Genomic DNA, 24,099 nt, shown 5'->3' with positions numbered 1-24,099 from the left:
TAAAAATAAAATAAAATAAAATAAATAAATAAATAAATATAAAAAAAAAAAAAAAAAAATCATTCTGTAAGAGAAAAATAGGGGGGGGGGGATAAAAGAACGGATGGCAGGAAACAGAAGAAAGAAGCCGAAAAAAAAAAAAAAAAAAAAAAAAAAAAGGAGAGAGAGATATACTCCGCAAGTTCAGGGTAGGTACAGCTAGCACGGCCAGTCAGTTGGAGCCGACAACTTGCTGGAAATCCAGCAGTGTGAGTGCTGCTATGGTGGATGGGTCATGTTCAGTAAGGTCTAGTTCAGGTGCCGCCATTGGGCTCCATTTGGTGAGTCTGTGTCGCATCCAGACTGAAGGCTGGTCCAGTAGTCCATCAGAACGAACAGTGGGGGGGTGGTCAAAACCGGGAGTCCAAGATTGATGGTCAAGTCCAGGGATCGATGCTAGGCCTCTTCTTGATGAAATGTGTCACATCTGGGCGAGAGAAGTTTGTCCAGAAATCAATGATGAGGAATTTGTCAAGGTATGTGCGGACCCTGTCTTTTATTGCACTGCTAGTCAAGTCTTGTGCAAGTTGGTCCAAGGCGTTAGCATCCATGGCTCAATGATGCGTAGCAACAATTGGCAGTCATGGTTGTTATGACCTATTGATTCGGATACTAAGGTGGTGGTAGCGCTTTCTGCCTGGTAAATAAGTCCATTGCAAATTGAGTCAGAGCTCGGTAAGTTTCTTCATTCTGTAGGGTGAGGTGTTCTTGATTTTGGTAGTTGAAGCGTAGTTTTGTTATTAGGATCCTCCTGAAGTCCTCGTAGATTTCACAGCTGTGGGCAAGGTGCTCCCACGTCTGATCCTCTCCACAGTGGCAGCGGGGTGAGTCTGAAATTCTGAAGTCATGTAGTTTTTTCTGGAAGAAGCCATGTCCAGTGAGGAGGTAGGTAGCATAGAGTCCTGGTGAAAACCAGACAGGTGTGAGGGGGTAGGAGGCCCTGACATCAGGGAGGAATCTTTTGGTGACAGCGCCTTTAGTTGATGCCTGCCATCTTTCTTGCCAGGTGTCTGTTAGATGTTCATTAAGTCTCTTCTTTTCAGCGTTTCTATTATTTGCTGGGTCAGTGGTGAAACCTGCACAAGTAACTGCTCTTCCTTTGGCTATTTGGTAGAGCAACCCATGACGAACAATCTCCAGGTCCAGTGGAAGAGATCCAGTGAGGACCTGGAGCGCATGGGTGCTGACAGTGCGACAGGCACGCGAGGACAGAAGGAGAAGAGAGCGCTGGATAGTTCCTAGGCGCGATCTGTTTACTACGGTATTGGCCTTCTTGTACCAGACTCCAGAAGCATAGGTGATAACCGGGATGAAAACTGCCTTATAGAAGAGTGACAGCGTTCTCTTCTTTAAGCCCCAGTCCTTCCGGGCAACTCTTGAGACTTGGGCAGCATACTTCCTGATCTTAATCCTGAGTTGGTCTAGATGAGGAGTGAAGGAAAGGTTTTTGTCTAAGATCAAACCTAGATATTTAAGCTCTGTTTTTAGTTTTACTGTAACACCATTGACCTTGATTTGGGGAGGTCTTCTCAAATCAAGGGTGCCTTTTAGTAGGATCGAATTGGTTTTCTCTGGGGAGATCTTTAGGTTGTTATGCTCTGCCCAAGCTTGAAGGGTGGAGATGGCCTGGTTGGCAGTTGCTTCTAGTTGGGTTCTGTTATTGGCAGAAAAGAGCATGACCAGGTCATCTGCATAGGCCTGGGTTTGTACATTGTTGAGTTTGGTGTTCAGGAAATCATCCAGCACCAGATTCCAGAGGAGAGGCCCCAGGACAGATCCCTGAGGGCATCCCCAGAAGACTGGTCTGGAGACACTGCAGTGGGGAGCAGACACGACAACTCGCCGGTCCTGGAGATAGGTCTTGATGCATCTATATAAGTTTTCTGGGACATGCGCTCTTCGGAGCCTGCCCAGGACGCTGGGCCACCAGAGGGAATCGAAGGCACCAGCAAAGTCAAAGGAGATTAGTAGAAAGTATTTGGAGTTGCAGTTGGTAGCAGCTTCAATGATTGTTTCCAGTGCATCAATCGTGGAGCGTCCTTTCCGGAAACCGTACTGCTTAGGTGAGGAGAGACCAGCGTCATTGTAGTGGGCTTCTATTCTATGGGAGATCATCCGTTCGAGAAGTTTGCTGAAGACTGGCAGCAGTGCAATGGGCCGGTAAGATTGTGGCAGATCATGTGGTTTGGTTGCATTCTTCAATATAAGTCTAAGGATTGCAGTCCTCCATTGTGTGGGGAAGAATCCTTGGTGGAGACAGTGGTTTAACAGGTTGAGTATTGTAGTGGGAATAAGTTCAATGACCTTCTGGACGATTTCTGGATCGAGCATGTCTCTGCCCGGAGCCTTCTTGTTTCTGATTCTAGATGCAGCTAAGTTGAGCTCGGTTGTGGTGAAGGGTTCTTCAATTGCAGTTGTGTGATATGTTTCATTTTCCGTGCAGAGCTGTAGCTGTTCCGGTGTGTGTGGGTCAGCAGGCTGCTGGAATGTAGCGTCTAGAATATTATTGATAGTATCTTGCCACGATCTGGTGTACAGTCCGTTCGGTAATTTTGTGGTTGATACGACCTCACCTCTGGGGAGCTTGTTAGTGGTCACTTTGTACACAATCCCCCAGGGATCGGCGTTCCCTTCAGTGCTTACCAGGGCTTCCCATGAGCGCCTTTTGCGCTGTTTTATTGTTGTGGTATACTGGTTCCTGGCCACTCGATATTGCTGCAGTAAAGCCTCTGTTTCTTCTGGAGGCCATGTTCTTCTTGCACGTTGATAGCGTTTTCGTCGGTAAATGACTTCGCGTCTAAGAGTCTGGAGTTCAGGTGACCACCAGGGGACAGCACCAGGTCTGAATCTCTTCTTTTTGATAGCCTTGTTTGCAGCATTACTGACGAGCTGTGTAATTGCGCATTGATGCTGGTCTGGGCTGAGGCCGCTAGGATTGAAGCGGCTGGCTGCACTGGTCAATTCCTCCTTAAAAAGGTTCCAGTCAGCCTTATTCAGGGCATATCTTCTTTGTTGAGTTCGGTTGGTTGGTTGAGTGACTAGTGAACGGTGTAGTTGGAAGGTTAGTACCCTGTGGTCAGAGGTGGTCCAGTCCTCACGGACTGTCCAGGAAGCAAGGTGCTGAGCAATGGAGCTTGAGGCTAAGGTGATATCTATTGTAGCTTCCCACAGGGTACTGGAGAAAGTTGGCAGGCAGTTAGGTTTGTTTAGAATGACCAGGTTGCTGTTAGACAAGTAGTCCTCAAGACGTTGGCCATTTCTATTTCCTCTGTGATTTTGAGTTCGGCTGTGCCAGGCTGGGGACCTGCAGTTAACATCAGCCCCTATATGTAATAGTGTACAGAGAAGGCTCCAGGCTTAGTACTACAGTTTTTAGGAAACCAATGTGTAGAAGCCCATTATAGGTCAGCACAGACTGCGCAGCATAAAAATAGTGTTGCCAGGGCACTTTTGGGTAGGGTTAGGACACATTGTAGTACCTCTGAGAAGAGAGAGAGAGAAATTGGGCAAGTTAGGGCAGATCTTATAAAATGCGGTTACCCCCAGAGGGTCATTGATAAATATAATAGAGAGTGGAGCCTAATCATGGAACACCCTCCGTTCCAGTCACCACAGTTTATATTCCCTACTATTCGGGCTTGTCAGATCGTATTGCAAGGATGCTTCTTCACTTTCAGGGACGCTGTGTGCAGCTTCCGGGCTGGAGGTTGCACACAGTGGTGTCACAGGTCAAAGACCCCATTACTGGGGATTCCAGTAGTGGGGTCGTATATGAGATCATATGCCCGGATTGTGGAGAATGTTATGTGGGGGAGACAGGACGGTGACTAAAAGACCGTCTGGGGGAGCACATGCGAGCCATACAGACCGCAGAGTTTAATAAGTCCGCCATTGCTGGGCATTATTGGGAAAAACAACACCAGGTCTCCCCAGTAAATGTTGTCATCCTTGACCGGGCGCATAGGTTCTGGGACTGTAAGTGGCTGGAGAGTTTGTGGATTGGCTCGTCCAAAAACAATAGTATGAATAGGAACAGGGGTGTTCGGCTCCACCCCCTTCTGGAGGTTGTGGTCCTTGCAAAAGATGAGCGCTTTGCGTTTCCACGCTCCTGAGCCACTTTCGGTTCTGCTTCACATGGAAGAAATACTGAGCATGCGCCTGGTCAGCCACATGTGCCATGAACCTGTTATTTAAGGATGTGTTGCCTAAACATCATTGTTGTTGAGAAAGGAGGCGGATGCCCCCGAAAGCTACAATCATTGTTTTATCGCTTTTAACCTTTATTATATTTTATTGTATTTTAAAATTTCATCATACATTTTATTTTGTAAGTCAGTTTTTGTAAATATTATTTTACAGTACTGTGTCATCTGGCACATTTTATATTTTCAGTATTAAACTATTATAGTTAAATGGTTGGTGTACTTGTTTAAATTTGTGATATGAATTACAGACCTATAAATTTCACCTCATTGTCATAGAAAATAATGGAGTCAATAGTTAAAGAAGTAATGCAAGATTATCTTGATAGGAGTAGAAATATAAAGATATCACAACATGGATTTGTTAAGGGGAGATCATGCCCGACCAATCTGATTAGTTGCTATAAGGTTGTCACAAAGGAATTTTGACATCATATACTTAGATTATGTTGTATAAATTGGAGCAATGTGTCATTATAGGTAAGTACTACTATGGACAAAGGGATGGTTAAGTGGTAGGAGACAGTAGTTATAAATGGTCACTGCTCTTCATGTACTAATGTGATGAGTAGGATACCACAGGAGTAGTGCTGGACCCTTACTGTTTTTTAAGTGCATTCACATTTAAATGCATATTTGTCTGTTATCTTCACCATATCTATCTGTCTGTCTATTTGCATGTAACAGAGGGACTCCCAGTGGATAGATTTTCATAAAATTTTATATGAGCCCTTTAGAAATATTAGTTGAGCCATTCCAAATTTCATTAAAATCAGACAAACAGAAATCCAGCAATTATTATTTCTTTTTTCCATACAATTTGTTATTTACTCATTAATTTACTCATTAAAAATTAATGAGCAAATTAATTTGCTCATTAATTTTTTAGGCTGTTTGCAAGCTGAGCCAACACCATCACCAATGTTTCTTCATCAGTTACGCTTTTTGGTCTCTCACTTCAAAGATGACCAGCAACACTGTTTCTTTAAAATGGTTTATTCAAATTATTTTTATTGTAACAGATATTCAAAATGAATATCTGTTACAATAATAACCTCCAATTTGCAAACACTTTTGAATTCTTTAAGTGAATGATGCCTTGACATATATCAATGTCTCCTTTGTAATTTGATAGCATTCTGATGACATTACTTCCTTAAGTTTGTCAATGTTTCTTGGATGGTTCTGATAAATAGCAGACTTCAAATAACCCCAAGTAAAAAAAAAAAAAAAAACGATGGGTATGAGGTTTAGTAAACTAGGTGGCCATTCAACTTTGCTTCATTGTCCTATCCACCTGTTGAGCAACTGTTCATTGAGGCAGTTTCACACAACTAATGAATAATGCAGTAGTACTCAGTCTTGTTGGAAGAACACATTGATCCTTTGTTGTAAAGGTACATCATCCAGAAAATCATCAAGTAATTCTGTAGCATACATAAGTACATTTCAGTTATAATGTTGTTGCCAAAGAAATAAGGCCCAATTATTTGGCCATCTGATTTTCCAGCCCACACCATAAACCAGGGATCGTTTTGCACATTAGTCGCTTCCATCCAATTAGGATTACTCTCTGACCAGTAACGAAAATTGTCTATTGACGTTACCACCTAGGTAAAATACTGCCTCACTACTGAAGACTGATACATTTCTGTTTCACAACATCCACTCACAAAACTCTTGTAGTTGATCTGTGTTTTTACCATGCAAATCCAGAACAAGTTGCGCTTTTTATATAGGTGATAAAGATTCTTTTTCTGACAATGTACACTTTCAGTTGAACTTTGGCTAACCTCTGTTTCTTGATTTAATTTGCTCATTAATTTTTTAGGCTGTTTGCAAGCTGAGCCAACACCATCACCAATGTTTCTTCATCAGTTACGCTTTTTGGTCTCTCACTTCAAAGATGACCAGCAACACTTTGTTTCTTTAAAATGGTTTATTAGTGATGTGGCAGTTGACTAATCAATTGGAGGTCAGTGTGGATTCTGCCCGTTAAATTCTTCAGCAATTGAATGATGTGTGTGGCACCTAGTACCTCATACATAAATGTTAAGCTAACTCTGTCATCCTTAGATAATTTGTCAGCCATTTTTTAGCTATGAAACAAAAAAAGAAATATTAATTTGTGGTATTTATAATGGTGCACAATTTTTGAATTACCCTGTTGTTTTAATGCAGTACTGTTAGCTTTGTTTAATTACAACGGTGCTTGGAATGTTAACCAGTCTGAACACAGTTGTAATTAAAATTAATGGCTAAGTTTAGAGAATGCAAAAACCATAGTTTTATTAAGCATTCTATAAATTTATCATCTTAGTGATTAATTAATAAGGACATAACTATATTTACTTTTCATTTCTATTAAGCACAGGAAAAAAAAATTACGGAAAACAAAAATAAATCAAATGCACCTGAAATGTAATACACTGGGCAAATTAACTATAACTTGTTAATATTCTATTATATTATAGATTCTTTAATTGCAATATAAGATATATGCAATTAATCCCATCATGGCATGGTGGTGCCAGAGGCTTACAAGTATATACACTGGTGTTCAAAGAACGTGTATCACCCCATAAAATTGTAATTGTTGTCCGAATAATGTATGTAGGTGGTAGATGACTTTCATCAACTGGTGAAATACGACCACTTTGCTTATTGGAGGCTTGAAGTGGTGAAATCCATGTTTAGTCTCTAGAGCAAAGTTTCCTGCATCCCCCCTCCCCCCATACTTCTCCTTCAACCCATGCACGGTACTAAGTACTATAGGTTTTGATACCTTTCGTGTTTGGGGTTTTCATAAAAAAAAAAAAAAAAAATATATTTCTTACAGATTGCATGAGATAAGATTAACATGCGTAGGTGATGGCGTAATATTGCATCAGCTGTTACTTTCAGCTATATAAGCACGCTCTGCAAGAGTTGCAGTCATTTCTTGCTTGTGTCAGGATGGTGAGTTACATGCAGTTGATGCCACGAAGAGAGAGTGCTATTGTTGCTTTACGTGAGGATGTTCTTCCCGTCATATTGCTTACAGAGTGTCTTGTAGTCAGTCGACAGTGAGTAGATTTCTTTCCAAACTCAAGAATACTGGTTCTGCTGATAGGAAAAAAAGAACTGGATAAGAACGAGTCTCTATGCCAAAACAGGACAGCATTTTGAAGCTTGTTGTTTGTTATTTGGTTTTTAGGAGCATTAGCAACTAGGGCCATAATGCTCCAGGGATATGCGGTGGTCATTCCCTGACCTTTCCACATCCTCCGTATTTGGTGGTCACAGGCTCGAACCCCAGTCTAATCATGAAGCATGTGCTACGCACTGCTGCTCCTGCCCATCTGGCTACGGAGGCATCGCATTTTGAAGCGCTTATGCTTTAAAAACCATAAAGCTTCTTTGCCTGAACTGAAAAGAGAATGGGAAGAACATACAGGAGTGATAGCAAGTGCAGTAACAGTCAGAAGACACCTCTTCAAAAATGGACTTGTAGCCCATCATCCTAAGAAGAAGCCCCTCCTCACACAAAAAATGAAAAAGGCCCAATTAATTTGGTGTAAGGAGCATGTCAAATGGACCCCCGAGCAGTGGAAGTCAGTTATTTTCTCAGATGAGAAGAAATTCAACCTGCATGGCTCTGATGGGAGACAAACGATTTGCCGTAGATGTGGTGAAGAATACCATCCAGACTGTATGGTGTCTACAGTGAAATTCCCTACCAGCCAAATGATATGGGAGTATATTTCGTATCTCAGAGTAGATCACCTGCAGTTTATAAAAGATGGCGTAAATGCCAATGGATACCTGGCTATATTGGAAAGCAAATTGCTGCCAACCATTAGAGACCATTTCAACTTGCCAAGTAACTGCATCTTTCGGGGTGACTCTGCTCCTTGTCATCAGGTGAAAAGTGTAAGTAGGCACTTCTGTAGTTACTTTAGCTTTATTTTTGCAGTAGAAGTTTGACAGTAATGTGTTTACATTTGTTACAGGTGAAAAAATGGTTGGAAGAATGGTTCATTACAACTCTTAGCAGGCCAGGAAACAGCTCGGACCTGAATCCTATAGAGAACTGTTGGCATCGTATGGAATCTGCAGTTGCCAGAAAGAAACCAAAGACCCTTCGTGAACTTCGGGAAGCCATAATTTGTGTTTGGAACCATGAACTATCACTTGATTATCTTCAGAAATTGATCTTGTCAATGCCTTGACAGTGTGCTGCTGCTGCCATCAGAGCCAGAGGTGGTTAAACTAAATATTAGTTTGCACCTGGTGAACTTTCATTTTGTTTTCCATTTACAATGATAAACTGAAGCAAATTGAGAGCTTCTGATAACATTTCAACCATAATTGTTGTGTTTACCAACACTGTTGTATAAATGTTGCAAATACTCATTTTGGAATATTTTGAGAGCACCTGTCAAATATTACTTAGCTTTGCTTTAACTATTAATAAATATATTTCGTTTACAGAAATAGATTCTATTAACAAATAGAAATCTTCATTTCTATTTGTTATGCTAGTCATTAATGTAACATACCATCACAAAAAGGGTTAGAAATGTGAAATTCCTAGGTGATGCACTTTCTTTGAACACCAATTATATACAGGCAGTTCTCGCTTTAAGAGTTCCTGTGTTTACGAGTTTTTTTCCCTTGGGGAAAAAAAATCAAGTATCAACAAAATCGAAAATATGAACATTAATTGCAAAAAATGAATGTTAAACATTCATAAATACAGCAAACCCCCGCTATTTGCGGGGGTTACGTTCCTGAGAAATGCCGCAAATACCAAAAACACGAATACTGAGTTATGGCTCCCATTCCAAAGTATGAAATATATAAGAAAAACTAGTCTAAAATTTTGTCTATGTATGTATTATATGTACCTTCATAATATGACTATGTACATATGCAGTACATAGTGAAATGCAAGTATATGGCATCGAAATGAAAATAAGAAACAATTTAATATTAAATGTAATATTTATTAGAAATTTCAAACAAATCCTTCAAACCAGCATCTTTGCTAGCAAAAAAAACTTATCCCGCCAGTGCTATCACCAGTTTTGCTAAAGTGTTGATAAAGGAGTTTTGCCTTTTCATGAATGATGAGTGAACTTAATGGAATTTTATTTTGAGTTCGGTCTTCTATCCACAGATTTAAAGCTTTTTCCAATTTAACATCACGAGTTACAGAGCAAATTTTTTCTTCCGATTTCTTGATTGATTGATCATACCGTTGACTCATTGATTTTTTTTATGTTTTGCCACTGAGGAGACATTTTCACCATTAGAAATTTTATCTAATAACTCAATTTTATTCACTTTAAAATTCACATATTTTTAGGTTTCATTTTATATTAAATCAGCGACCGCAAATACGCGAAACCGCGAATACAGATACCCGCAAATAGCGGGGGTTTACTGTACTGCATTCCAAACCACCTGTGTAGCTATACAATGCAGTGTACCCCACTTTACAATATTAATGTATTAACATATTCCAGAGATACCATTGAATCATTAAAATATCATAATGTGAACCCAATAACACATTGTTTTTTGGTAATTTGTTTCAAGATCTCAGAAGTTGAAATTTTCGCTGTATAACTAAGCTATTTATTCTTTAGAGAGATGTAAAAATTACATCTCTCTAAAATGTAATTTTCAAGGTCACGAGCGTGACCTTAAGACCATATAAAAGGTCGTGAGCATGGTTTGTAAATTGTATTAGTTAACAATTCAAATCACGCACTACACTTTCATTGTTATCATATGTTATAATAACCAATTTTGAACGGCTTTGTAATATTTTTCTAAAGAACATTTCTGGAAGTCACGACCATAAAACGATAAAAACAATTTGCACTTTCCAGTTGTTGTTGTTATTTGGTTTTTAGGAGCATTAGCAACTAAGGCCATATTGCTCCAGGGATATGCGGTGGTCATTCCCTGACCTTTCCGCATCCTCCGTTTTGGTGGTCACGGGCTCAAACCCCAGTCTAATTAAGAAGCGTGTGCTACACACTGCTGCTCCTGCCCACCTGGCTGTGGAGGCGCCACACTTTCCAGTTTATTGGGCTTTTCTGTTACTGCAAGCAACTATAAATGGGTAGTAAACTCAATGTGATTGCATTTGCGAAAATACCGATAGCTGGAATTCTGCAGGTTTTTACGTTATTATGGTGAAATGTGTTTGCCCTTTACTGAAATCTTCAATCATATTAAAAACATAAATATATTTTCAGAATCTTCTCTTCATTCCTTTTTTTTAAAGCTTGGTAAATGTGTTACTCCGTGCAAATCGTGCTAGTTGCAATTTGAGTGTTCCATTAAAAAATTCACATCCATGCTAATCTATAAAGAAAAGAGATTATCTTGGAAATAAATGCCTCTGGAAGCATTTTGAATAAGACGACTCCTTGCGCAACAAACCAACGAGTGCCGAGCCAATAATGAGTGATCAAAGAGTGTGCATTTAGTCAATGATGAAGAATAAACATTCTTTAACATTTGTAAGTCATAAATAATTTCTCTATTATTATAACTTGCTCGATTTTACAGGCTACATTTTCATTTCTTTGGATAAATCAATCATTGTTTAAACATAAACTAATTAGCTAACTAATTTCATTGTTGATAACATAACCCCTATTTTTAACATAATATCTATGGAAAATAAATTCCTGCTTTATGAGTGCGCGTTAGGAACGAATTAACTTGTAAAGTCGAGAACTACCTGTAATTAAATAATTACATTAAACTAATAAGGAAACGCATAAATTGACATTTAGATATTATTTTAGTACAGTAGAGTCCAAATTAACCAAGACTCATTTAACCAAGGTTCTGCATTATCCAACGTGAATTGTCAAAAAGTTGTATATATACTTGGTCATCAAAGACAAGAGTACATAGTTCAGTACAGAGTGGGAACTCACACCAGTTGACTGTTGAGCTGTGCTGATCTTTTACATTTGTTGATTTCGTGAATTTTTACTCTCTAATTTTAAAGATTTAAGAAAAAAGAAATAAAAAAGATTAAAAAATTTTGCTCTCTAATTTTCTAATTTTTTTATTTGTCATGTTTTTCCTATGTTATTAGGGTTAGTGTAAGCACTACGAGTGGAAAATGGAAGTGTGTTGTTGTGTCTTTAGATTTTAAGTTGAATGCAATCAAACACTTGGATCAAGAAGAAACAGTAAAAAAAAAAGTAGCTAGTCACTGTAGGGGACTGGAGGAGAAAGGGGCAGAAATTGAAAAGTGGTTTTCACAAAGAGCATCTGTATGTGATAGTGAAAATTTTAATAGAAAATCAATGAAGAAAGGAGAACTTGAACAAACTTCTGAAGCTATTTTTTTGTGGTTCACACAGATAAGAGACAAAGGAAGTCTGATTTCTGGACCAATTTTACAGGCTAAGGCATTAGAATTTCATAAGCATTTTAATGAAGTGGAAGAACAATTTACCGCAAGTATTGGTTGGCTGGATCATTGGGAAAAAAAAGGTTTGGAATTAGAAATCTGAACATCACTGAAGAAAAATTATCAGCTAGTACAGAAGAAACAGCAACATATACTGATAAATTAGAAAAATTATTAAGGATAAAATTTGAATTTGGATCAAATTTACAATTGCGATGAAACAGGCCTGATTATAAAATATTCCCATCCAAAACACTTGCAGCTAGAAAATAAAAATCAGCTCCTGGTTATAAATGAAGCAAGGAGAGAATGACAGTACTGGCATGTTCGAATTCATCAGGGGGGCATAAACTTAAACTAACTCTCATTGGGAAGTCAAAGAAGCCCTGAGCTTTAAAAAATGTAAAATATTTGCCTAACTACAAAAATAAAAAAAAAAATTTTTGTATGTATGGATTAAGTTTGTTTAAAACATGGTTTCATGAAGAATTTGTCCATAGCACAAAAAAATATTTGAACAAAAAGAAACTTCCCCATAAAGCACTTTTAATTTTAGACAATTCTCCATCCCATCTAGATGAAAGCGAAGTAGTTTTTGTTGACACCAGAGCTATGTTTTTGCCACCTAATGTAACATCCTTTCTTCAACCTCTAGACCAAGGTGTTTTGCAGACTTTGAAATGCAACTATAGGCAATCTACATGTGTATTTAATAATAATTTACCAACAGTCTCTTAAAACATCTGCTTGAAAAGGTTGAAACAGGGACCAGTGTTGTTGAGAATCTTAAAAAAATAAACATCAAGGACATTATTTACTAGCTGGCTGAAGCATGGAATGATGTTAAAACATCTACTCTTATTAAATTTTGGAAACATATTTTATGCTTCCAAAACAAAGCCAACAAGAATGAGATGGCAAATGAAGATGAAAGAGGTGACCCTTGTAGAACTAGCCAACAATGTTGCTGTTTCAGACACTCTTACTAAGAGAATATTAAAGAGTGGATGAATTCTGATGAACAGCTGGAAATGATTGATGATATTATCATAAAGCTTGTTGACAAACAAAAAGATGAAAGTGACAATGAAGAGAGCACAGAAACTACAAAAAAATATCACACACACACACCACAGGTCTAAATGCTATTGAGTCAGCTTTACATTATATTGTACAGCAGGAGGATACCATGCTCCCCAATGTTTTGTTACTTAGGTGCCTACAAAATATAGCAGGTAAAAAGTAAGGAGCTTCTATGAAACAGAAACTCATTAAGGAATTTTTTTATATAATATTAAGTTGTAGTGCCAATGACTAAGTGTACATTTTTCTTGTCCACGACTTATAATTTTTATAATAAAACAGTTGTAAATAAAATTAAATAACTTTTAAATTGTATAATAACTTTCACATTGTATAATTTAAAAGTTATTAAGTTCAATAAGTAGGTCTAACCTAAAAATAGAATGTTCATCTTCATGTTAGTTTATTCAAATCTAGTTTATTTAATAATAATTTACCAAACCTTCCGTGTTATCTGAACTTTTGATTATCCGAGGTTCCCTTGGTCCACATTACCTTGGATAATCGGGACTTTACTGTATTACAGACACATTACTATAAGTTCTTATAGAGTAACTGTGATATATACTCTTAGTTTCCACAGCTGAAATGTGTGATGCAGCAGGAACTGGAATCTGGTGGCATCTTTGTTTGGGGATTTATTAAAAACATCAGCATCTATGGCCATAGTGTGCCATACATATGGTTAATATGTATGCTATTTCTTGTCAGATAGAGATAATTGCAAAATTAGTACCAGCAGATTAATTTTTAACTAGTTAAAGGAGGTAGTATACATTAATCATTTTGAGAAATTTAAAAATGCTTGAGACCTTTATTTTATTATCTAAAAGTGAAGTAAGTGTAAGAGGGTCTGATGTTGTGGCCAGAGTGAAAAGATTCTGGCATTCTCTTGTATATTTTGTGCATTTGACAAGGATATGTTTCACTGAAAGCAGTGTTACAGTGATGACACTGAGAGGGGAGGGGAGGGGATCTCCCCTCTTAAAAGAACCTGGTGGCAAAACTGGACCAGCACTCTGAGTCCTGATGATGTCCCAAGCATGGTTGGCCAGGGTTACAGGCGCACATCTGTGGTGGTCACGGGTGTCACTATTGGCAAGTAAAAGCAGAGTTGGCTGGGAAATGGCACTCTAAATTTTTAGTGTAGTGAGGGTTTCTTCCCTGTATTTCTTGTTGTCTACTCACTACCCACTTTGAGATGACACCTCTCAATGAATTTAATGTACTGTGAACACTAACCACTATTCCTCCAATCGATGTTGCTCAGAGTGTTTGTCATTTTTTGTTTCAATTAAGAGATCCCCAGAAGGAAGCCTCTTAACTGATGATTTTGGGGAACCTGCTAACCCCTCTAAACCCTTCTGTATGAAAAATGGAGACATTTTCCCAATAGGTTTCTCAATTTTTGAATGCATAATTAAGAATCTTGGAATCAGACCTGACAGTACTTCTGTTCAAGGTCTCTTTGCTGCATTGGCATTGTCTGTATCCTTGATTTTATTTTCAGATAGGGACCATGTTGGAGTCCCTGAAGAAATGATGTTATTAGGATTCATAGCGTTTTTAATATTTGTTCAGTGCCCATGCTCCACACCCACCACTGAGTCTAAATGGGACACCCACTATCTGGCAAGCAATAAATGTGCTTGGGAATGGGATGCCAGGGCTACGCAGACACCATACCCGCATGGCCACCAGCTTGAATCCTGTCCTTCGGACCATGAGGGCTGGGGCATGGCATTGGCATAGTTGACCCTTGCTGGCAAACCCATTAGCTGAATGATCCTGGCCAAGCCTTCCAGGACCAACCATCTTGTTGAAGCAGGGGCCAAAGTGATGCATTAAAGCTAGGCCCCTCGACCACCAGGATCCACCTTTCCGAGTTTCTATGGATTGCGGTACACAGCAAACATGCTGGATTCCTATGGTGCTAGCCTGGAACCTAGGCTGTGGGTGTTGGATGTCAGTCATGCTAATCTGAAGGGCCAACGGCATTACTGTGAGATACCATCTGCTGGCCTTCCAGATTAGCATCAGTGAGAGATTCCCTCACCATGTACAGGTGCCCACATGAAGGGGTTAAAAAAAAAAGCAACAAGAAATATTTTGGAAATCTTTATAATATAAAAAGATTTTGAATAATAAATAAATAATACCTATTAAATTAGTTTTATTATTAAGTTTTGTCCAATTCACTATACTTTTGTAATTTGAAATGTCAAATTAGCATTTATGACCGTTATTTAAAAGCATTACTGGGGAATAAAAATGCATACTATTTATTATGTAAGTGCAATATTATTGCAGTACCAAATAAAGGAAAAGGTGACTTTATTAAACATACTAAAACAAAGAAGCAGGGTGCAGAGCAAGTGCTAAAAGTAACAAGTGGCCAAAATGATAAAATAAATTTTTCTTGGGATCGTAGAAAAAAAATTATTCAAAACTAATTGTTTAAGACTGTAAAAACCCCCCAAATTTTTTTAATTAGTAGACTCTTGATTTACCAGGATAGATGGTAAAAAACAAATCCCGGATAATCAATTTCCTGGTTAATCCAAAAATACAAAAGTCCCCGTCATAAGTAAGAGATACATTCCAGGACTTCTTACTTCATCGAGTTTTATGTAACTCGGGAATGACTAATAACATATTGCTACTATATTATTATTGACAAATCTGAATTCTGCGCGATACTTGTTAATGTTTGGCCATTTTGATACATCTTTATTATATTGATTCCTTAGAAATTTAACAGATGCACTGTTTTCAAACTTTTGAATAATTCAAAGTTTTTGTTAAAGTATAACTCTTTTTGCGTTTACCCATCATTTTCGCGATTTCTAAACAAAAAAAAAATTTTACTATAAAAAAAATTCTGACATCCCTGACATAAATAACGAAACAAAATTTGTCCTTTTGTGCTGGGTTTCTGCTTTCGTAAAGGCGACTACGATGGTCTGAGATAGTATTTAAATCCTATTCAGTGGGACCAACTGATGATGTTACCAACAGCAAATTCAAAATGGGAAGCATTCAAAGAACTTATCTAGGAAGCTACTAGGCTTTACATACCAAATAAGAAATATTGTTCAAGGTTTAGGCCTAAATGGACGTCATATGAACTAATGAGACATATGGTAGAGAAGAAACATGCATGGAATACATATAAATTAATGGGTAACATGGAAGCCTATGATAGACATAAGCTGGTCTGTAACCAAGTCACAAAGGAGATTAGGCAGGCAAAGGCAGATTATGAGAAATCTTTGGCAAAGGATGCAAAGAAAAACAGAAAGCAGTTCTTTACCTATGTAAACTCTAGAAGGAAAGGGATGAATCAGATTGGTCCACTGGATATTGATGGTTCAACAGCTGAGGATCCTGCTCAGGTAGCTAACAAACTAAACGAGTATTTTGCATCTACATTCACACATGAGAAGTGATTCAGGAAGGGGAATGCCAGAGGTGAAGTAAACTCTGGCAGTGAGCTAGATGATTTTGTAATAACTGAGAGGAAAGTGGAGGAGAAATTTTTGAGAATAAACATAAAAAAGGCACCTGTGGTGCATGGGATTTATCCAGTTATATTAAAGGCGGCAGCAAAGGAAGTAAGCAAAATCTTAGCCATAATTATGAGAGCTTCTTTGGACTCAGAGGAGGTACCCATAGACTGGAGATGTGCAAATGTGACCCCAATTCACAAAGGAGGATCAAAGGCTGGGCTGACACAAGTAATTATAGACCTGTGAGTTTAACTTTTGTTCCAGGAAAATTAATGGAGGCACTGGTTAAAGAAGCACTGCAGGATCATCTAAACAAGACTTCAGTTATAGCTCGGACACAGCATGGTTTTGTTAAGGGAAAGTCTTGCCTGACCAATTTGATTGGATACTATGATGCAGTCACAAAAGAACTGGATGCAGGAAATAACTTTGATATTATATATTTGGATCTTAGAAAGGCTTTCAATACTGTTGCACATGGAAGACTGCTGCACAAACTGGAGCAGTGTGGCATTGGAGGCAAATTGCTGCTATGGATAAAGGGGTGGTTGAGGGGGAGAAGACAGAGAGTGGTAATCAATGGACACTGTTCGTCGTGGACTAATGTTATTAGTGGAGTCCCTCAGGATTCAATGTTGAGTCCATTATTGTTTTCTGTATTTATAAATGATATTGATGATGGTATATCAAGCTTAATGTCCAAGTTTGCAGACGATACAAAAGTTGGCGGGGTTGTTAAGGACAGTACTGATGCTATGTTGCTGCAACAGGATCTGGAAAGGTTGAGTAGATGGGCGGAGAGGTGGCAAATGAAGTTTAACGTTGACAAATGTAAAGTACTACATGTGGGAAACAGCAACCCCAGAGCAACGTATCAACTCTGTGGTACTACACTGACAGTGGTAGAGAATGAAAAGGACCTGGGGGTAATTGTGCAGGCAGATATGAAGTTCTTTGAGCAGTGAAGACGGGCTGCAAGAGTAGCTCATGGTGTCTTGTCAATGATATACAGGAATTTTTCTAGCAGGGATAAGGAGGTGATTATTCACTTGTATAAGGCAATGGTCAAGCACACCTTGGGTACTGTATACAGGTCTGGAGGCCTCATTTCAAGAAGGATGTAGAGCTGCTGGAACGAGTACAGAGAAGGGCAACAAGATTAGTGAATGGAACAAAGGGTTGCGCTTACGAAGAAAGGCTTAAGTTTTGCAAATTACAGTGTCTGGAGACTAGGCACCGGTGAGGTGATCTGATAGAGGTGTATAAAGCCTTGAATGGTTTTAGCATGCTCAATGCTAATGGGATTCTTCCTCTTGCTCAGAATAATCACATGAGAGGGCATAAATTCAGATTGATGAAAGATGGATGTGCGGAAATTTGCCTTTAGCCGGCGGGTAATTGGTTGGTGGAACAGACTTCCATCTCTTGTTGTGGAAGTTGATAGCCTAAATAAATTTAAAGCTCAGCTGGACAGGTATTTTGAACAAACTGAGGGGTGAAATGGAAGGTTTTTTTTTTTTTTTTTTTTTGGCTGATGCTACATAAGCTTGCTTTCTTGCATCACATGCCTCTACTAATGCTAATGCAAACCACAACCCAAAATGTCAAAAACATCTCTTTTATAAGGATTAAAAAGGGGAGTTTGGCTTGTGAACTTTACAGTCAACACTTTTTTTTTACTTTATTTATATATATATTTCACCACTGTGTGTATGTGTGTGTGTGGGGGGGGGGGGGTTCATTACCGGAAAGAATATTGCCATCCCAAACATCACCTCGGTTTTTGCTTCTTAGATATACCTTAAAATCATTACCTTTTATATACGATATCAACGATAAATGAATTCTTATTGTTAGCACTTTCTGATATATTTCATACTATAAAAAACAAGATGTGAATGTTTGCACGCGCGCACGCACATCTGTTTTCTCATAGATAACAGGAATTAATGCTGATCTTGTTCTTGTACTGATCTTAAAAATTTCTATTTTACCAAGATAAATAGTAAAATTTACCATTGAATACTTACCAAACAGTCGTGCAAAAGAGTGCAAAATTGAACATAGCATATGAGATGCTTTATTTGCTAATGAATCAAATAGCCGTGGTCCATTCTCCAACTAAAGAAAAGAGATTAAAAGAACTGTTATGAAATTATAGGGACAACATTTAAATCTTTGGTCATATAAATAAAAGAATCTTATTTAAAAACATTAAAACAAATTGTTTAAGCTAACTACCAGTCATTTAATTTAAAAAGAATGAACTAACCTTAAAACTGCCTAAAGCTAATTCTTGACTCTATAACTCCCTCTATATACAGTAGAACCCCCGGATAAGAAATTCCCACATAAGACGTTTTCCCCTGTAGTAGGTTTAGTTTAAGTCCCAATTTCAACTCTATATATTGCAACGTATTATTTTCCACGTAAGAAGTTTCCCGGATAAAAGGTTTTCCCGCATAAAAAGTTTTCCCGCATAAAAAGTTTGTGATAAAGAATACACAGTGTATTATTATAATGAAATTTTCCCACTTAACACATTTTTTAAATATAGAAATTCTTTATTTTCTTTATTTCCATATTTATTTCTTCACGTGTCAACCACGTGAAGCACAGTGAAATGTTTGCTATTAAGTTCTCGCGGTTCTGAATTACTTAGTGGATTGTTGCTGTATCTTATTGTAATTGTAACCTTTTAAGGTATGTTGAAAGCTGAACTTATAATACTGTACTTTATTTATTTCTGTAGATTACCATTAGTATTTTTGGTAATTCTTTAGAGAATAACCACGTTTTTGTCTATCTACCATATTGGCTCTAATTATTTGTACCTCCTTGGCAGTTTTATTTTAACGTTACAAATATTTATACTGATTATACTAATTATATTATAATTTTCTAATTTGGAAGGATAAACTCCAAAGGAATAAAAAGAAAGGCTATGACATTAAAAGAAAACTTGATGTATAAAAGCAGTGGAATCAAATCCCTCTTGCACATAAGTCAAGGTGGCAAAAAAACTTAATATGGCACTTTCTACAGTAATTGGACTTATGTCACGAAAAGAAGTATTGAACTCAAATGCCCTTAATGTTTCATGTAAAGTTAAAAGGACACGAACTGGAAAATATGGAAATAGCTTTAGTGGTTTGGTTCAAGCAGATATCGCCTACAAATTGCTGATAGGCTTGGAGTGGATTTCATTCCTTCCAGTGGGTGGATTGATAGATTTAAGAAGAAATATGGTTTAGTTTACAAAGTAATTTGAGGAGAATCTGCTAGTGTAACTAAGTTACAAGTTGATTAGTGGAGAAAAAGGAAACTACATGTTTTGATCAAACAATAGAAGGTGTGATATTTTTAATGTTGACAAATTAGGACTCTTTTATAAACTACTTCTTAATAAGATTTATGCATTCAAAGAACAGAATTTCAATGCTGGTAAACTGAGTAAGGAGAGAATTACAATGCTAGTGGGGGCTATTATGGATGGCTCAGAGAAACTACCATTGCTTTTGATAGGAAAACCCAAGAAACCATGCTGTTTCAAGAATGTGAAAACACTTCCATGTAAATATAGGAACAATAAAATAGCACAGATGACCTGTGCTCTTTTTGATGAATAATTGCGAGTTCTAGATTCAAAGATGGCAGGAGAGAATTGAAAAATTCTTTTATTTGTCAATAACTGCCCTGCTCATCTGAAAAACAATGAGCACTTAAACAATGTCCACAAAGTGCCCCTGTTCACCACCTTTGGATGAAAGTAATACACAATTTTTAATATTTTCATTAATTTATTGAAACATTAAAACAATACAAATTCTTTCTTTCGAAATACAAGTACTTTCTCCAACCGATCACAAAGCATTGGCTCGGCTGTACATGTAAATCAGCCAAACTTCACTTAATTAAAATATTGCACGTATTCAAAAAGTTGGTGAACAAAAAATTTATTCCCACATGCACCACCTTGCAAAATATCCTGCCGGCACCCACAATTGTGGTGTGGAGTTTTTCCCTGGGGATTCCACATCAGTTGTGCAACCAATGGATCATGGAATAAACAAAGTTTTAAAGATGCAATTTCATAAGTACCTTATACATAAATTGCTTACCCTCGTAAAACTGAATGGAAACACTGAAAAGTTCAAAATTTCTTTGTTAGATTCAATGCGTTATTTAGAAGCATCATGGGATACACTGAGCCCTACTGTTTTAATTAATTCCTTTAAAAAGGCTGGGTTCTATAATGATATAGAAGAAAATGTTGATAGTGTTTAAAGTGATGAATAAGAAGGGATTCCTTTTGACAAATGGGATTTCCTACAGAGAGTAGTTTGGGATTTACAGTAAATTTTTATGATTACGTTGATGTAGACAATGATGTTATCACATGTGAATTGCAAAGTATTGAAGACAATTGCAATGAAAATCAAAACATGACTGATAGTGAGTCTTGAACAAGAAGATGAGCCTGCTGTACCAACGTTCCAAGAAGCAATGATTGGCTTCTCTTCACTGCAGCAATTCATTAAAAGTGTGCCCGATGTTCCTGAGTCAGCATTCAAATGTGTTAGGAAAACTGATTTATTCTGTATGAAATTCTCCCCAAAATATTTGGAGCAGTCTTCTCTGGATAATCACTTGAAAAAATTATAAACATTTTTTTTGTACTACTTGTAATTATTGTAATTGATTTTTATCATTCTCGTTACCTTTCTTCTCATTGCATTCTTCAGCTAAGGTAAAGAAAGCCAACACGAGAATGACAAGAAAAGTCGGATAACTTACACGGAAAATTAGTTTCCCAATGCCAGACTCTAGCGCTGGTCGCTCGGTAAACAGATGGTAGGTGTTATCGGTCTGGAGCCGAAATCAAGAAGGATATATAGATTGACAGGTAGGCATGGCAAATGATGAAATGATTGGTTGGCATTATAATGTGTATTTATGAGTAAAGAATGGTGCATAATAGTTTTGTGATGAACGGTAAACAGATAATAGTAGTGATGAATCTTTAAAGTTGGAAGAAATTTGTAAGGAAAATAAAACGTTGGTTGATGAAAACTAAATTAATAAAAGTTTTGTTTTGTTCCGTTCATTTTTATGTTCTTCATTATGTTTTTTTCTCATTATTAAAAGCAGATTTTTGGAATTCATGAGTGTTTTTACTATATTGTTGATTTAGGTTTGGTTACGAAAAAAGGAAAAGATTTCTCTGTTTTTCATTATATTTCATAACCTGACTTTAAATGGTAGGTTAAGAAATAATAGAAAAGGTTTCCTTATATTTTGTGACCTAACCTTAAACGTTAGGTTAGGAAATAACAGGAAAAGAAAGAAAAATTCTTTTTATATATATATAGCGAATAGCTATTGAGGTGTTGACTGACATTACGATGTGTGTGTATCTGCAAGAGTGTCTTAAAAAATAAAAGTACAGTAATAAAAAATTAATATTTTGTTAATAAACAATTTCTGCGCTAGTCCATCCATGATTCTAAAGAAAAAAGGTTAGGTTACCCCCTCCATTTCGGGAGGGGTTCAAGCTCTCATGGGATTCAAGTGGAAGTAACCTGACCTTTTTTCACCATTACGGAAAGCAGAGATTAGGGCAAGTTACCATTAGTGCTTCTGAGTTACAGGATATTAAACCGATGTTATCGTGTGTTGTTGAGTTCGTGCACCAATCAGCACATTGTTTGCCACACCTACCAGTCAATCAATATATCGTTCTCGGCTTTGCTCCAGACTGAAAACACCTACTGTCTGTTTACCGAGCGAGTAGTGCTAGAGTACCATATCAGTAAACTAATTTTCCGCGTAAGTTATCTGATGCTTCTCGTCATTCTCGTGTTGGCTTTCTTTACCTTCACCCATTCTTGTTATAATTTGAAATCTTATTAAATCTGGACTAATAAATATTGTTTTACATTAAATGACAATTTTTATTCTTGATAGTTTTCCTACAATTTACATGATCATTCATATGTATGTATATCTTTTCATTTTTATTTGTGTTGTTAATATTTCATACCCTTAGGTCATTTTCCCTTCTAAGAAGTTCTAAACCTCTGGTCCCTTGTAAAACTTCTTATCTGGGTTCTACTGTAATTAATTTTACTGCCATGAATTTCCTACTAATTAATTATTGTTCAGGAAATTCAAGTTCTTAGTTTAATGCTGAAAATTTACTATCCTGTGGGCACAATGAATGAATGATTTATTTAATCCTTTTCAAATATGAAGGTTTTTCAATTAAACAAGTTTAAGACCTTTAAAACATTATTTCTCAAAGTAAAAAAGGAAGGTCACTTTTCGTATTCAGGCAGTTCTCCATGATAGATGAGTGGTTTTCCCACTTGTCTGGAGAGGTCTAGGTTTGATTTCCCCCCTCATTGACCTCAATGAATTTCTCAAATCCTCTTCAGTCGAGGCTGTAGTTAGCCAATCTCAGAGGGATAGAGTAGGCCCCTCCCTCCCCATGAATTAGTCTGAGATTTTCAGCCCACACAACATGCAAATTGGACAATGAATGAGTACATTATTCTACAGATAAAATGCACCACATGGAAAAAACTTATGCTCAGAAGCCATTAACATACCAATAATAATTTCTTTTTTTTCCTTTTTTTTTTTTTCTTTTTTTTTCCAATTTTGGTCCCATCTTTTATTATTATCATGATTTGTTCTCCTTGTGGGATTTTTTCCACCCATGACAGGTACTGGTACCAAGTGCATGGGGTGATTGGTTGTATCAAGTTATTATTATTGTAAAATTATTATATATTATTTCTCCCTGATGGGTGATTCCACGACAGGTACCGATACTAAGTGCACAGGGTAGTTATGCCTGGTGTTACTGTTGGTCGAGGAACTCTGTAATTATCCTACAGGTGTTCAAGGATTGTGACATTCTAGAGTACCTTGCATGTGTTCATTGCTGCTAGGCTGTTACATAAGGTCTTTGGTACCATACCGGTGGTTGACATGATGATTAGGATGGTTGTTGCTTGTTGCATATGCTACATCTTTTTGATCTCATGTCTTAGGTTCATGTACTTCCTGATCTTTTTCTAGTGAAGGTGCCAGTGGTGGGCATTGCTACATCAATTAGATAGGTAGCCTTTTCCTTCTTGTCGACAAAGGTTATATCCAGTCTGTCGTGTGGGATTGCCCTGTCTGTTATACTGGTGTGGTCCCAGTACAGCTTGTAAGTTGTGGTCAATAGCACAACCTGGGGTTCGTACTTATAATACAGTACACTTTCTTTGATCAACTGGTATTTCCTCACTAGCTTCTGATGTATTTTCCTTGCCACCTGGTTATGACTTCAAGTGTACTCTTTTTGGGTTCCAACACATCATCTTGCATTCTGCGGTGATGTGTTGGAGCATTTCTGAGACCAAGTGGCATTGTCGACATGTCTCATCTGACACTCGGGACACCTTTGTGATGTATTTTCTATAGATCCTGGTGTTGATTACTTGGTCTTGGATGGTGAGCGTGAATCCTTCAGTCTATGGGAAGAGCATCCTGCTTCTGAGCCATGCATTGGAAGCCATTTTATCTATGTGATCTTGATGGAGGTTTTTGTGCCAGTAAAGTCTAAATCATAGGTTCCCAAAGTGGGCGGTACTGCCCCCCCGTGGGTGCTGAAGCCTTCTAGGGGGGCGATAGTGGGTTCAGAAGCAATTGGGGGGTGTTCAGGCGGTCTAGGGGTCGGTGGCTCCTTATCCATATTTTTTTATCTATAGTGGACCCAGTTCATCTAATAAATTCTATAATTTTTACTCTATGGACACAGCTGAAATTCGCTAGGTGAAGCCAG

At 37.6% G+C, this 24,099-nt stretch overlaps 1 protein-coding gene across 5 annotated transcripts in view; it reads right to left on the bottom strand.

Moving 5' to 3' along the window:
• The window catches only part of LOC150087350 (uncharacterized), a 592,205-nt gene that overhangs the window by 64,824 nt on the left and 503,282 nt on the right, over positions 1–24,099 (bottom strand). For all 5 annotated transcript variants that reach the window (XM_090372014.1, XM_090372013.1, XM_090372010.1 and 2 more), the window contains one exon: positions 18,293–18,383. In XM_090372014.1, coding sequence (XP_090228140.1) covers positions 18,293–18,383 — 91 coding nt within the window. The remainder of the gene's footprint in view (positions 1–18,292; positions 18,384–24,099) is intronic.

The sequence above is a fragment of the Mastigoproctus giganteus genome, chromosome 4, assembly GCF_048544385.1.
Source record: "Mastigoproctus giganteus isolate SK-2022 chromosome 4, ASM4854438v1, whole genome shotgun sequence".
Classification (NCBI taxonomy): domain Eukaryota; kingdom Metazoa; phylum Arthropoda; class Arachnida; order Uropygi; family Thelyphonidae; genus Mastigoproctus; species Mastigoproctus giganteus.
Note: the sequence above shows the minus strand (reverse complement) of the source record. Positions and strands in the feature narration are given on the sequence as shown.